Source organism: Rhinolophus hipposideros, assembly GCF_964194185.1.
Source record: "Rhinolophus hipposideros genome assembly, chromosome: 3".
Lineage (NCBI taxonomy): Eukaryota > Metazoa > Chordata > Mammalia > Chiroptera > Rhinolophidae > Rhinolophus > Rhinolophus hipposideros.
Genome location: NC_138049.1, coordinates 77647674 through 77663542, shown reverse-complemented (window position 1 = coordinate 77663542; position 15869 = coordinate 77647674). Strand labels below are relative to the sequence as shown.

At 32.3% G+C, this 15869-nt stretch overlaps 1 protein-coding gene across 6 annotated transcripts in view; it reads left to right on the top strand.

Annotated features, from left to right (window-relative positions):
• ADGRB3 (adhesion G protein-coupled receptor B3) overlaps nucleotides 1-15869 on the top strand; it is a 679308-nt gene that overhangs the window by 366495 nt on the left and 296944 nt on the right. For all 6 annotated transcript variants that reach the window (XM_081037440.1, XM_081037439.1, XM_081037435.1 and 3 more), the window contains 3 exons: nucleotides 1134-1283; nucleotides 2038-2113; nucleotides 13293-13395. In XM_081037440.1, the coding sequence (XP_080893566.1) occupies nucleotides 1134-1283; nucleotides 2038-2113; nucleotides 13293-13395 (329 nt within the window). The remainder of the gene's footprint in view (nucleotides 1-1133; nucleotides 1284-2037; nucleotides 2114-13292; nucleotides 13396-15869) is intronic.

The window sequence follows — 15869 nt, the reverse complement described above, 5'->3', positions numbered from 1 at the left end:
TCTTAAATTCTTAATTTTCATCCTTTCTTGATTTAAATTACGTTTCTTTAGAATGAAATCTACTTATGAAGAGCCTAATGGTTTCTTACTTTAGCTGTTCTACTGTGATAGTTTAAAGTTTCTCCGTCACCTTTCCGTTTAAATTCTGCATAAGGCACCTGAAACTTTAATGTAGAACAAGTATGGACCTATGTTAAAGTTATACAAATTATAGTTCTTAATTGAAAATGTGTATAATCAATAAGTGCTAAATCATCTATCATCCTAGTTTTGTCATATATATATATATATATATATATATATATATATATATATATAAATAAAATAAATATTTATATATATATATTTATATATATGAAATAAAAAACATTCAGTATATATCAAAAATACATTCAGGCATTACCAAACATCTCATTCATTGTTTTATCAATATATATTAAAATACTTACTGCATGTATAGACACAGCTCTTTACTCACATGAATACATTTATTACTTTCAATTGTGGGTTTACACTTTAAGAATTGTTATTATTAATCTATTTGTTAATATTTCTGTATATTATTTTAGCTCTATGGTTATAGCATTAGTGGTCCTTTGCTATTTGAGTTCTGACTGTTCTGTCTCCCAGAGCAATATGGAATTATTTTCCATGTCTTCATGGTATCCCATGTAATTCATGAAAACTTTGTTCCATAGACAATGTTCAGATGTAAATGCAGAAAATTTGTTCTGAAGACAAAGTTCCAATTTAAATGTAAAATTTAGTCTATAAATCAAGTGTGTAAATCAAAAGATGTAACCAAAAATACAATATAAGCTTCAAACAATTGAAATGGAGGCCAACCATGAACAACCAGTATGGTGGCACTGGCCGGTATTCACAGGATATCCATCCCACCAGTGACCATCATTGTATGATTCCTGCTGAAAGCAACAGAAGCCCAGATTAATCTAAAAGAATCAACAACTTTAATGAATATTATCTAATAATAAGAAATAAGTCTGTTTTGTAACTCTGGTAAATATAATTTTGATTCAAAATTTTATTTTGAATGTACTGCAAGGTTTAATTTGATCAATATTGATTACACTGGAAGATTTTAGTTGACATTATTACTTCTTTTTTAATAGTGGCTAGCATTCAGAAGCTTCCTGCTGCCTCTGTTCTAACAGACATCAACTTTCCAATGAAAGGACGGAAGGGAATGGTTGACTGGGCAAGAAACTCAGAAGATAGGGTAGTCATTCCAAAAAGCATTTTTACTCCTCTGTCATCTAAAGGTAAATATGTGAAATAATTTGGGCTTGAACGTTTGATAAGATCATTTATTAAAACACTAGGCATAAATCTCTACATATTAAACAATTTAAAAACAATCTGCAGTCTTGATTCTAAACTAATTTTGTGAATATAGAAGCTTACACTTGGTCTTTAAATCTCTGAATCCACTGGAGGAAAGGGAAAATATATATATATATACATATATATATATGTATATATATATATATATATATACATATATATATATACATATGTATGTGTATATATATATATATATACATATATATATATATATATATATGCAAATTATAGACCTGAGCTTGACATGATCAAGATAGCCTCTAAAATTAATGTCTGTTTTCAACAGTGACATTGTGGTCTTTTTACCTTGTTGATTTTGACTTAGTGTTCCAAAAGAGCACTAAGTGCTCCAAAAGAGAATTGGCTTCTCTTTTCCCATATCATTGTGAATTTAAACTCATTAGCTGCAACTAAACCAGCTTCTTACCTTCGCCTGATGACAGACGGTTACTTTGTGACACAAAACCAATAAAAGCATGTCTTTTAGAGTTACAATTAATGGGTGCAGTGTGGGGGCTAACCTGCCCCATTCATGTTTAGGAAAGCATCTCTACCCAGCTTTGCATCAGGAAGTCCTGGAATCCTCTCTTGTAATTAGCAGATTAAAGTTTTATAAGACATAATGTTTTTCTTGATGTTTCACTATTTTTATTTTTATTTTATTCTTTCTAGAATTAGATGAATCATCGGTATTTGTTCTTGGAGCAGTCTTGTACAAAAACTTAGATCTAATTTTGCCCACTCTGAGGTAAGCTACAAAATAATAAGCTGTTGTAATCTTTGTGAACTATTCCGAAAATGTGATTATAGTTCATTCTATGAAAATAGTCAAACAAGTTCTGGTAATACAAAGGGCTTTTTCTTAAATGAAATAGAAAATACCAATTTAATGAGCAGCTTATTAGCATATTATGCATTTCAAAACAACTAGAAAAGACAATTTTGGTCTGTGATTATAGCTCTGTAATTCTTTTATAACTAATCATGACTTTCCTTAAGACTGGGGGGGAGGAGAAAAAAGAAAAACCTCAAGTCTCTATAATAAGATGGGTTGTATTAAATTTAATCTGTCTTCTCTCTTTATTTGTACTTAATGGTACTGTTCATCAATATACTTGAAACTAAAGGAATGTCATGATGTCTGGGAATACATGTGTTCTTTTTTGTTCGTTTTGTTTTGTTGTGTTTTTTTTTTTTTACTTCATTTGCACAAGATTTCAATTTGCTTCTAAATAAATATTCAATTACAGTTACATTAAGAAAAAATGGTGTTCAATTAGAAGACTATTTTTGGAAGAAATCTGTTAATTTCTTTCCTCCCAGTCATTAAAAGAAACAATTACAAATGGTGATTCTACCAACATTCATTTATTTGCTCTACTGTCTTAACTACTTTACCTGATTTCATGGAAAACATTAATATCTGTTTGGATAGTGATGTTATCACTCATGATGAACTGTTTCCTCCACCCTGCCTCATTTTGGAGGTCTGAGAGAAGGTTATATGTTTGTTAAACAAAGCCACATTTGCAGTGAGCTCTTACTCATACCCTCATGAATATAGTTTCACACTTTTAGGGAGGAGAGACTGTGAATGATGTGTACTGTTATACCAGGGGCATAAGAAATGGTCTAATAAATAAAACCAATTAGAGTTCAGTCCAGCAGAAAAAGGCCTCCCAAGGAAGCAACTAAGATTTTGCAGCTGCTATAACTAGTTACAATTCCTTGAAGAAAATTTTTCTATGTGCAGCAAGTTATTAATATAGTCGATGAGTCATCGAGAGTCCCACCCAGTACAATGCAGGCCTTCCTTCAACCAGAGACAACTATGAGAAGTTGAGCTTTCTTTAACTCCCTTCTCTGGATGGAATTTGTGCTGTCTGAATTTGAATAGGTTTGCCCTTGATTTTGTTCTACTAATAACAGATTCTCCAAACTGATAACTTTACTCTCAACTTTTTCACTGGTTGCATTAAAACACATTGGTATGTACAACTATCACAGGTAAAATTGATTTAAAGTTACAGTGACTATCTTTATGTGTGATGTTCATTTGAGGAGAAATATGCTAGAGTTCAAAGTAAACCTAGATACTCAGACGCTTATTTCCACAGGGAGCTCATTTGTGTAAAGCTCATCTTTTAAGAATTCTAGGCTAGATCCTACTTAAAATCAGATGACTTGAGTTTCAGTTTCAACTTAACATAACGAAAAATGTATAAACTTGTCCAGTCACTCAGAAATCATCTGCCTTCAGTTCACCATGAAGATAGAAGCACCTTTATAGGCGGTATTCACCCTATTTGCTGCTGAGGAATATAGAGAATGCAAATAAAATGTTCAACATAAAATGTTTTCTATTGTGATTCATTTCCCTACATGTCTAACAAAGTTGCATTATTATTAATCTTGTTTTGCATAATACCATAGAACTTACCTACACCAATGAATTCAGGTTATTCCCATTTTCATAAGTTTATATAGTCAAGGGAATGGAAAATTTATCTAGTGATATCAGCTTTTTGTAAAAAGAAAAAAAATATATATACATTTAGTGTTTCAGCATTTTTTTTAAATGTTGAAATGCAGATTTAGTGGTCATTTACAGTTATGGATAGAATCAATGGGTGCATTATGGGTGACTTAATGAACAAAGTAGAGAACTGTTCAGAGTAGTAGGTCCCCTAATACCACCTGTGATACCGAGGATTTCAGATCAGCCTTGGCAAAGTCCCTGACTTTTTTTAATATGTAAACTGTGGGATTGAACTCAAACGTTCTTTCCATCTTCAGAAATTCCCTCTTTATTACAGTAAAATTGTGGAATTTTAGAGTTCTGCCATATTCTTTACTTGAAGTCCTTAATAACCTTTGTATAAGAATTATAAATAGGTATACTTACTCATATTTTCTATGTATAATAACCTAAATGACTCTAGGAAAACAGTAGTCACATTTAGATTCATTGACCAGAAATAATGACAATAGAAGGCTCAAGATAAAATGTTTAAATACTATTTGAAAGATTAAATATTAGCATTTACTTCACATTTTCTTTTATTTCATACAGTAAGATAATGTAACTAAGCATTTTTATACTTGTTATTTTTCCTTTTTAAAAAATTGTTCCAGAAAGTTTAGTGAGTAAACCATACCAAATATAGATCTTCTAAATAAGAGTAAGCCTTTTAAAGGGACAAGGGTGATGTTTTTGTTTTATAGTTACTCAACAAACATTTACTAAGCAGCAACCCTGCTAACCTTATTGCCTTAATTCTTTTAAATTACTGTCAAAAATCCCAGAACAGTGTTTAATAAATAATAAAGCTCCAAGAAGTATTTATTTGAATAATTGTTTATCTGATAAAATATCCTATGTAAAGAATTTTTTTTTAATAATGTACATATAAATTTGGTCTTTATACTATAAAAAATATTTTAGGAACAGAGGAATAAAAATATATCTATCTTGTTTTACTGTATAAATTTAACTCTGAAATGAACCCAATAGGAAAGGAAATATTTTCTTATTCAGATGAAAACAATATACAAATGTGCTCTATGTGTTTACTTATTATGTACCAGATTTTCATGACATGTTTTCCTGTGTTCTTTTTACTAATTCTCTGTTGAAATTTTTGGAGCCAAATTTCCCATACACAGAATAATGTTAGACTTGCTGTTAAGTTTCCAGAAATTTTGTATTTTGATATAATCATTTTCAAAACAATACTTTGCGTAATTTCCCTCATGGGGACTATGAAGAACTTGACATAATGTTTTTAGTAGATATGATTTAGAAGTTTTCCTTTATACAAGACACAAATAACTACATGTTGACTCTTTTATTTAGATATTTCTTTTCTCCTCTTGCCTTAATAAGTATTCGGCTATTCTTCAAGCTGCAATTTTTATTTTACTGTTTGTCTTCCCTTTTACAAATAAGCATATTCAAATTGTCCCTTCAATTGAAGGAAGTACACTATAATGGGATCCAAACTAAATATGTGCTATTTTGAGCATCCCACTTTCATTCTTCTTCAGTGTAATTTCTTACAGTTCAGCAGCTGAGAACCAGTGGATATTAGTGCTGTGAGGCCCTTTAAAGATGAGTTCCCTCCTGCACTCGGGGTTTATACATGAAAGAACTGAGCTCCTTGTTACTTCAGTGACCTGCCCAAGGCTATATGTCCAGTAGGGGACTGCATTCAACTCAAGTCTTCTGTCTGCGAAAACCAGGACTTTTCCACTGTCTTGTTTCCTCTGTGATGTACTTCCTTTAAGAAGTACAAGCCCTGTACCTCTATATTAGTGTGAATACACAACTGTCTTCTGCAGAAAATCTTGTAAGGCCCAGGTGGCCATGTGTGGGTAGACTCAAGGAGCCTTGGGGTCAATATGGTGGCCCCAACTTAGGCTATTGACACCAAAGCCTGAGGGTGTCACTCTTCCCACCCTCTGATGACCACTTTTGAGCCTGATAGATGAAGTCTGGCCAGCCAAGGCCAGAGGGTCCTCAGGGGAAGGTGAGACCATCTACACACACAGGCCCTACTCTTATCAAGGAACTAACAACCACTCAAGGTCTGGTGAGCACTTAAACTAGTGAGGATTTTTAACTGTAACGACCTTTTAGTGGGACAATTTGACAATATTAAGAGGCTTTAAAAGTGCAATGTCATTAATACAGCAATGCCACCTCTAAGATTTTATATTATGGAAATCACCTCTAAGAAAAAAAAAGAAAATGTGTATCCAAGCATACACTCAAGCCAAAGAGTTCAAGAAAGAGTTGTAACCAATCCATTTTCTGATTCATGTAATAATAATTCATTTAAATAATAATTCATTTAAATTCAATAATAATTCATTTAAAAAAGGTTCTAGTTTTATAGGAAAATCACAATACTTTTGAGTTGGGAGTGATGTGTATTTTTTTCTGGTAGGACATATAGAAGATGTAGTCCTGTTTTAAAAAAAAACAAACAACAAAATAAAAGAAAACCTTAAATGGAATTATTAACATTCAAGATATTGCAAAGGATCTAATTAAAATTATATTCAAATTCCACTATAGTATTAAAACACCAGGAAAAATACAGCTGAACAGAAAACAACATTCTATAAGCCAGTGATTATTTGAAAATTATCTTTTAGAAAGAAACAAATTTCAGTGATGCAAAATCGTATGTATTTGTTGTCAAGTACACTAACTTAATGAAGATAAATCATGCTGAATTTTCTTCATATTTAGGAAATGGGACTCATTTGAGTTTCCATTATTATAGGAATTAAAAGCAATTGGGAAAAGCAATTAAACTAAATAATACTGGAAATAATAGAAAAACAAAGTCATAGTCTCTTCAATACCGATACATCCTGAAAGAAATCAACCTAAAGTAGAGAGTTCTTCCAAGAGCACATATTCTTTACTTTCAGGACCTAAACTTTGAACCTTGCTTCTTCACTCTGAGTTTGCAATGAAATACTGTAGTTTTCTGAGGTTCTGTATCTTTTTATAATGTCCTCTTATGGGAAAATTAAAATCATCCCTGGGGATAACAAATTTGAATGACTAATACTTATAATATCACACAATCAGTACAGTATTTACAAAAATCTGAGTTTAATTTGGCCATACCTTTTAAAAGTGAATTTAAATCCCTGATTACTTAGCTCTTTGTGATTCTAAGTTGTTACATCCTTTGCACATCCTTTGCATAACTTGAAATTCTATTCAGTTTTCAAATCTCTGTTAGCCAAGCCTACTTTTTAGCAGCCATTAGCTGGTTTTAGTTTTAAAACAAATCAATTTAGCTTAATAATTTTAATGAAGTCCCCAGTTTCTAGAATATATATGAAGTCATCTATTTTATTATGGTTTTATTTAAATTGGGAGATTGTTTAAAACAATTATGAAAACACTCAATTTAGAACGTACTATTCTCCCATAAGAAAAGATGAAGTAGTGCCATTTGCGACATGGATGGATCTTTAGATTATTATGTTAAACGAAATATGTTTAACATATTTAGACAGAATAGGTTGAGAACCATGTGATTTCGCTGATATGTGGGATATAAAACTGAAAACAACAAAAGAACAAGACAAACAAATGAAGAAACAAAAACTCATAGACACAGATAATAGTTTAGTGGTTACCAGAGGATAAGGGGAGTGGGGGGTGGTAGCTGAGGGTAAGGGGGATCCAATATATGCTGATGGAAGGAGAACTGACTCTGGGTGGTAAACACACAATGTGATATATTGATGATGTGTTGCAGAACTGCACACCTGAAACCTATGTAACTTTACTGACAATTTTCACCCCAACAAATTTGAACTGAAAAACAAAAGAAGGTACATGAAGAATAATTCTAAAAATGGAAAGAGGCTACAGTAATAATTTTCGTTAAACAATTAGCATCTTTTTACTGTACCTCGCATGGCTACACTTTATTTGCACAATTAGTTCCATAATCCCCTCCACTGATGTTTCTTCTGTGATGCAGCATCGTATTTTTTTAATGTGGTAAAAAACATAACATGAAATATATCCTCTTAACTATTTTTAAGTGTACAGAGTAGTACTGTTCACTATGTGCACCTTACTGTGCAACACATCTCTAGAATATTTTCATTTTGTGAAATTGAAACTGTATTTCTTGAACAACAATTTACCTTTTATCTCCTCCCCCAGCCCCTGGACACTACTATTATACTTTCTGTTTCTAAAAAATTGACTACTTTAGATACCTTATATACGAGGAATCATACAGTAGTTGCCTTTTTGTGACTGGCTTATTTCACTTAGCATAAGGTCCTCAAAGCTCACCTGTGTTGTAGTATATAACAGAGTTTCCATCTTTTTAAGGCTGGATAAATTTCCATTGTCTATATATACAACATTTTCTTTATCAGTTCATCTGGCAATGGACACTTAGGATGTATCCTCCTCTTGGCTATCATGAGTAGTGCTGCAGTGAACATAAGTATGAAAATCTTTTTGAGATCCTGTTTTCAGTACTGTGGTTCTATACTCAAAAGTGCGATTTCTAGATCACATGGTAACTCTATTGTTGATTCTGATTATTGTTATTTGAGTTAGCTCTCTTATTAGAAAGTCTAGCTAAGAGCTTGTCAAATTTGTAGACCTACTTTATTGTTTTTCTATTCTCTTTCATTTATTTGTGTTCAAATATTTATTATTTCTTCCCTTCTGCTAACTTTGGGTTTATTTATTTATTTATGTATGTATTTATTTATTTATTTTCCTAGTTCCTTTAGGTGTAGAGTTAAGTTGTTGATTTGAGATTCTTTTTTTTAATGGAGGCTTTAGTTCTATGTATTTCTGTTTTACTACCGCTATTGCTACATCTCATGTGTTTCGGTATGTTATGTTTTTATTTGCATTTGTCTGAAGATATTTTCTAATTTCCCTTGTAATCTGTTTTTTGACCCATTGATTGTTCAAGAGCCATATATTTGTGAATTTTCCATTTTTCTTTTGATTTCTAATTTCATTCCAGTGTGGTCAGAAAAGAAACTTGGTGTGATTTCAATCAATTTAAATTTATTAAGATTTTTATTTGGCCTCAGCTGTGATGTACCCTATAGAATATTCTGTATGCATTTGATCAGAACGTATATTCTGCTGTTGTTGGATGGAGTGTTATGTATATGACTGCTATGTGTTATAATGTTTTACAAGTTCTCTGTTTCCTTCTACTATTAAGTTAATCTATCTATTACTAAAACGTGAGGTATTGTATTGATAGTCTACTATTATTGTGCCATTGTCTATTTCTCCCTTAAGTTCTGTCATTGTTTGCTTCATGTATTTGGGTGCTCCGCTGTGAGGTATTTATATGTTTTTAATTGTTATATCTTCCGGGTGAATTGACTCTTTTATAATTATTAATGACCTAATTTGTCTCTTATTACAGTTTTTGACTTAATGTCTATTTTGTGTGCTATAAGTATGGCCATCCCTGCTCTCTTTTGGTTACCATTTGCGTGGAATATTGTCTTCCATCTTTTATTTTCAGTCTATGTATGTCCTTATACCTTATGTGGATCTCTTGTAAATAGCTGTATTATATTTTCTAATCACATTTTACTCTCTTTGAGATAGGGTTCATGTACCTTAAGCACCTTAAGCCTTTGTAAAAATTGTAAAGATTAACTTAGGTCTCCTTTGAGTGACTAACTCTACACATTTTTAAATGTTTTAGATACCAAGTAGGACAAATCTCAAGGACAGGAAAGACTTTTATTACTTTAGTCATGAAATCCATTTGGCTGTAAGACCTGCTTTACTAGCAGTGAATACAAATGTGGACCCAGCCAGGAAGCATTAGTACATCACAAAGCTTACCATGGCACAAAAGGAGCCAGATAGTCACTTAAGCAAATTAGACTAAATTGATGGAATAAATTAAAGGTAATTTTGTAGACTGTACACTTTTTAAAAGGGAATTTGTATAATGTAAATTTGTTTATTTTTCCTTCATTAAGCATTTTAATACCATGATATTAGAATTATGTTTTAAACCAACTTAGTCAAAAGTTTCATTTTTTAAAGCATGTGTTTATTTAATAAGCCATTCAAATATGTGTTAGCACTAAAATGTGCCAAGTATAATACAGATGAAGGTAGATGAATACCAGATATAGATCGTGCCTTCATTGAATTTATAATCTTGTAGAAGTAGTCATACATAGCATTAATGGATGTTGTGGCAGAGATAGGTACATGTTAGTAACACAAGGTTGGGAAGTACACATGTACATGTGATAAGAACAACTATCTGCATAAATTTGTTGGCTTGCATCCCAATTGTATTCTAAATAAGCTAGCCCTCACACACATACACAGACACACAAAGTGAAAGCCACAAGGTAGACTCCATCCCTGAGGGACCATCCTCATCAGGCTGGTTGATGAACCTGACACAAAGTAACGTACTCTATAGCAGGCTGCTGATCATAGCTACTTTACTTTCCACAGCCCAGTTTCTCAGGGCCAAAATCCATACATGTCTATACACACAAAGAGAACTTCATAAATATGTTAACACAATTATAAATTTATCTTTGGAATACCCACATCTGTATTTTCTGGTAAATTACCAATTTATGCAACTTTTTAAAATAATACAAAATATTGGTATACTGTCAAATTTACTAATTAAAATTAATTGTTAAGTTAAATTAGCGTTGGGTTTATTTATAGTAGAGAAATGGGATTATAAACAAATCCAGAATAAAAGGACAGGTTGAATTTGGGTGATATATAAATATTTTTGTTTTAGGTAACCAAACCAGAACTCAAACACATTCAGGCTAATCTGAAAAAAAAAGAAAAAAAGAAAGAAGGGAGGGAGGGAGGGAGGGAGGGAGGGAGGGAGGGAGGCAGGGAGGAGAGGAAGGGAAGGAGGGAGGGAAGGAGGGAAGGAGGGAAGGAAGGGAAGGAAGGAAGGAAGGAAGGAAGGAAGGAAGGAAGGAAGGAAGGAAGGAAGGAAGGAAGGAAGGAAGGAAGGAAGGAAGGAAGGAAGAAATGTGCGTCTGTGGCTCAGCACTCTAGCTGTGGCTCAGGAGTGTTCTCTGAGAGAAACTTCCACAATTTTTTTGGTGGTGAAAGAAAAACATTTTCCCCAACTCCAAGCCACATACACCTTATCATTCTCTGGTGATCCTGTCATGTCTGCTAATATTATTAATTGCCCAGTATTACCTTGCAGCTTTGTTAATTCCATCATTCTCATTTGCCCCCCTGATCACTTTTACTGACAGAGAAGCAGAGAAGAACAAGTTTGCAAAAGAAGTTTGGCATTTAGAGCTTTCTTTTGTATCTTTCTCAATATAACTTTCATTCAATTTACCCATTTAGTATTAAATGAAATCAATGACAGTTAACCAGCTCTCTCTGTTTGCAACTGTCTTCCCCATGAAAAATGTAAAAAACAACTTATACTTTGTTGTTTTTTACAATTTACTGTTAGGCTACATACCATGAAGCTTTCTGAGTGTTTAAGAATATGTTGACATTACTAAATACACGAGAGATGGTTTAAAAATGTTATCCCACTTATGTGTTTATAGTTCCTTTGCTACTAAACATAGTAAATTCCTCCAACTATGGCAAAATTAGCATTTCTTTTTGATGAAATCTTGTGGCAAAAACCATCCCATTAGAAAAAGCATTTTTATAAAGAATGTGAAGTTCATCATTGTTCTATGATATCATAATTATATGACTTTGATGGTACTGCCGTTTTGGAAAACAATATGGCAGCAACCTATAAAATTAAACATGCTTTTACCATATGATCAAGCAGTTTCACTACTAGGTATGTACCCAAGACAAATAAAAATACATATCCATGCAGAAAGTATGTATGCCAATTATACATAATAGCCAAATATTAATAGCTACAATTTGTGAAAGTTAAAAGTCAAAAGCAACCCAATGTTTGCTTACTTAATTGATGAATAGACCACAAATGGTGGTATATCCATATCATAAACTATTACTCAGCTATAAAGAGACACAAAGTGGATAAATATCAAAAACATTATTCTAAGTGAATTTAGTCAAAAACAAAGTCTATGTAATTTATGATTCTATTTAAATAAAGTTATAGAAAAGGCATAATTATAGTAACACCATGTCCATGGTTGCCTGGACTCATGGGAGTGTGCGGGGGTCTAGTGCAAAAGAGCTCAAGAAAACTGTTTAGGATGAAGGGTCAGTGGTCTGTCTTGATTTGTAGACAATGTTAGACATGGTAGAATACAATTACCAAAAGCATTAAATGGCCCACTTAAAATTGTTGAACTTTATTATCAATAAATAATACCTTAAACAACAAAAAGGAGGAAAAAGATTAAGTGACTTTATCTTTGATACCTGTAATGAATTTTCCAAAGTAGTACATGCTCTATGGAAGAGCAGGTGGTTTATTTTGAATTAAGAAGGAGCGATGGACACACAGACACACACACACACACACACACACACACACACACACACGCACACACACTTATGTATATATGTATGTATGATATATATTTCTTTAAATAGGTAAAAGTACAATAAAATCGTTAAATCTCTAAATAAATGATGTGCAGCATTTTGTATATGTTGGATGAAAATCTATATATTCAAGCTACAGTTGGTTCAGTTTTCTGTTTATATTTATGTATAAATTTTTCGAGCTTGTAAGTGTAATTGTATTTAAAACTTCTTTGTGAGTAAACTGTACTTGGTAAGATATTTAGAAAGGCAAATATATATTCCTTACATTGAGCACATTGAGATAAAGAAGTGGCCTATAAATCTCTATTGCTGAAATGAATGATGGTCAATAATTATCAGTAGCATTTATTTATATTTAAACTCCACTTGCTTTCATGCTATACCACATTCTAATCATTCATCTTAATGAATTTTGAGATAGTCTTAAAAATGCCACGACAGCACTTTGCAAGAAGAATATTTGATCTCCTGGAGAACAAAACTGTTAAGTCCACCTTGAGATCAATGGATTATATTAATTTAAAGATTGCCTGAGGGTTTAAATTCACAATCCATCTCTCTCATCGGCGAATCACATTTCAGTAATCGAAAGCTTGTCAGCGCTATTGCTTTTTCATCTTTCCTGCATCTAAAATGGTAACAGTTGAACAATAGCTTCCCCTCTCCCCAGTGCTCTGTTTCCTGATAGAGTTTATCTATAACAAAACAAACAAACAAACAAACAATAACTGTGCTTTTCCATGAATGGTACTTCAGTGTCACATTTTAAATCTATTTACCCTTTTTTTTTCTTAAGATACATTTATTTAATGTGTATTGAGCAGTAGGAATTCATATGTGTCATCAGTCATTTCTCCTTTTAATCATAATTACTCTGTTTCAGAAATTATACTGTCGTTAATTCCAAAATCATCGTGGTCACAATAAGGCCTGAACCCAAAACAACGGATACATTCCTGGAGATAGAACTAGCTCATTTGGCTAATGTAAGTGTCCTCCATTTATCACTGTATTACTTATAGAATATATCTTTCAATGAAGGTTACTCGTCGTTCTTTGACCGATAAGACCAGAACACATTTTCTAGGCTTTTTAGTGTTGCAAATGAATTAATTTGTTATGAAGATACGTGTTATATAGAAACAAAGTGCCACATTATTCTATAATAAACACTTATTTTTTCATGATAAAACTCTCCTCAGTTTATTCATATAATAATAAATTAATTGTTTATCAGTGTACACATCTGATTGGGCTCTGAACTAGACAGTGAGAGAGATCAAGGTGAATAAGAACCTGTCTCACCATGAGGTGAGGGAGCACTGCCATGTGAATACATAGATTTCAGATGCATGGAGCAACAGCAGTTACAGTACAAAGAGGAGAGATAACTCCAGGGTAGGAGAATGGATGAGTGGCATTTAAACGTACTACATTGAGGATCAGAAAGGGCTCCTTGTAACTTACCTGGGTGCTACAGTGATCTAAATCTAAATCTTCCATTTAGAATGACAAGAGCACTTTCCTTAAATCCATACAACTGCAACTGAAATTTGTTGGATCTTGTTCAGACCTTATGTAGAAACTTAAAATATCTACTTACCCTTTATATATTCACTTTGAATACTTAAATTATTGAGGAATAAAGGCAAGGGAGGTGATTCCTATTAAGGTTTTCTTAAACATACTTTTTATACTCCCGCTATTAAATCAAGCCAGTCTCATATGTTGCACGTGCATATTTTTTATTCCTTGCAAAATTTCTATGAAGTTGGCTTTTACAGAGAAGCACAACAGATTGTCATTTTCTAGATTGCCATAGTGAAAGATATAATGGAATTTATAATCACATCCTATGGTCTATAAAACTTATGTGTTTTCTTATATTTTTTGACTTCCTCTAAAAAAATAAACCTTGGTTTTATTTAAAAAAAAAGACAATTGTCTTTCCTGTAAACCACTTTTTATTAAGATGTTTCAACTTCCAAGATTGTTCAATGAAAATCTCAAATCTCTCAGCAATAACTTTTAAACATCACAATTGATACTTAAGCTGTTAGGTATTTTCCTACTTTTGCCAAAATGTGACCATACTGGTTCTATTTAACTATGAAAATGTGTTTTATTTCTGCAGTATGTATCTCCTCATTCTTTAGAATAGACTTAATCTCATAATTGCACTGAAAACTGGGAGATAATTTTAACATTGCTTTTGAGTATGGAACTTATTCCTTTGTATGTTCAAAATTCGTTATAAAAATATTTACTTACTCATTTGTTTGTTTTCATCGTTTATCACGGTAATGTTTTTCTAGTTATAAGCATTGGTGAAAAATAGTAAGATGTTAATTCCCTAAAATGCTTACCAAAAAAGCAACACTGTCAGAATGTATACTGTGTTTCTTAAGGAGAAAACACTTCTGTTAATGAACATTTGTAAAACTTCCCCAAATAAAGATTAAATCATTATTTAGAATTTAAAGACCATGTTAATTAAATAACTGTTTCTCATAAATTGAAGAAAGGGTAACCTCAAAAATAGTGTTGATGAAACAGTCTCACAATTTCAATTCAATAAAACTATTTAAAATTAATATATTTAAGCTTTGAGTCAAACTTTTCTTTTCTGGGAGCATATTTAGATAGGAGATTTACAGAAGAGATAAACCATGTAATAATTGATTTTCTACATATGGAAAGTAGAGTGTACAGTCAATATATTTTATTAAGCACCAGCCAGATACTGAAATGATGATGTAAGTCAGAATATAAGAATGCTGAGATATTGTCCAAGTCACTTAGAATTAATTCTGTCTTTCAATATTGTGAGTGCGAATTGACCAGATTCCTAAAATAACACTGTCTCTACTCCAGAAGTCCTGGACTTAAGAGAATGTAGACAAATCTGTTACAAAAGGGGGCTGAGGGAGGAGATGTGGAAAAAGAAAAGTTTACGCTGAAGAAGATTTTACTAAGTGTTCTCACTTCCATGCTCCCCTCACGTGCATTGTCCCCCTGTGCCCATCCTCAGAGGCGACCCCGATGGAACAAGCCCTTCTGGACTGCTCAATCCCTGATTTCTTCCCTCTGTTTTATAATTCCTATCACACTGTTGTGTGTACAATACATACAGTTCTTTTGCTCCACTGGTTTGCATTTCTAATGCCTCTCCTATTTACCATCCAAATTAGAATTTGTAAATACCATTGTTCACTGAGGGAAGGAACATATGCCTGATGTATTGAGCATCTTAATATTTATTACCAGTTTTATAAAGATATGTTCTATGTGTACATACTGATGCTAGTTTTATTTCCATTGAAGAGAACATCAAAAGAGTCTATACTGAAATGTAATAGTCTTCTCTGAAATGTAAAGAAAAGATATGTTTTTAGCATGAAAATTGAAATTAATTAGAACAAGCTGAAATTTCATTGTAACTATAGTTACATAGAGATCT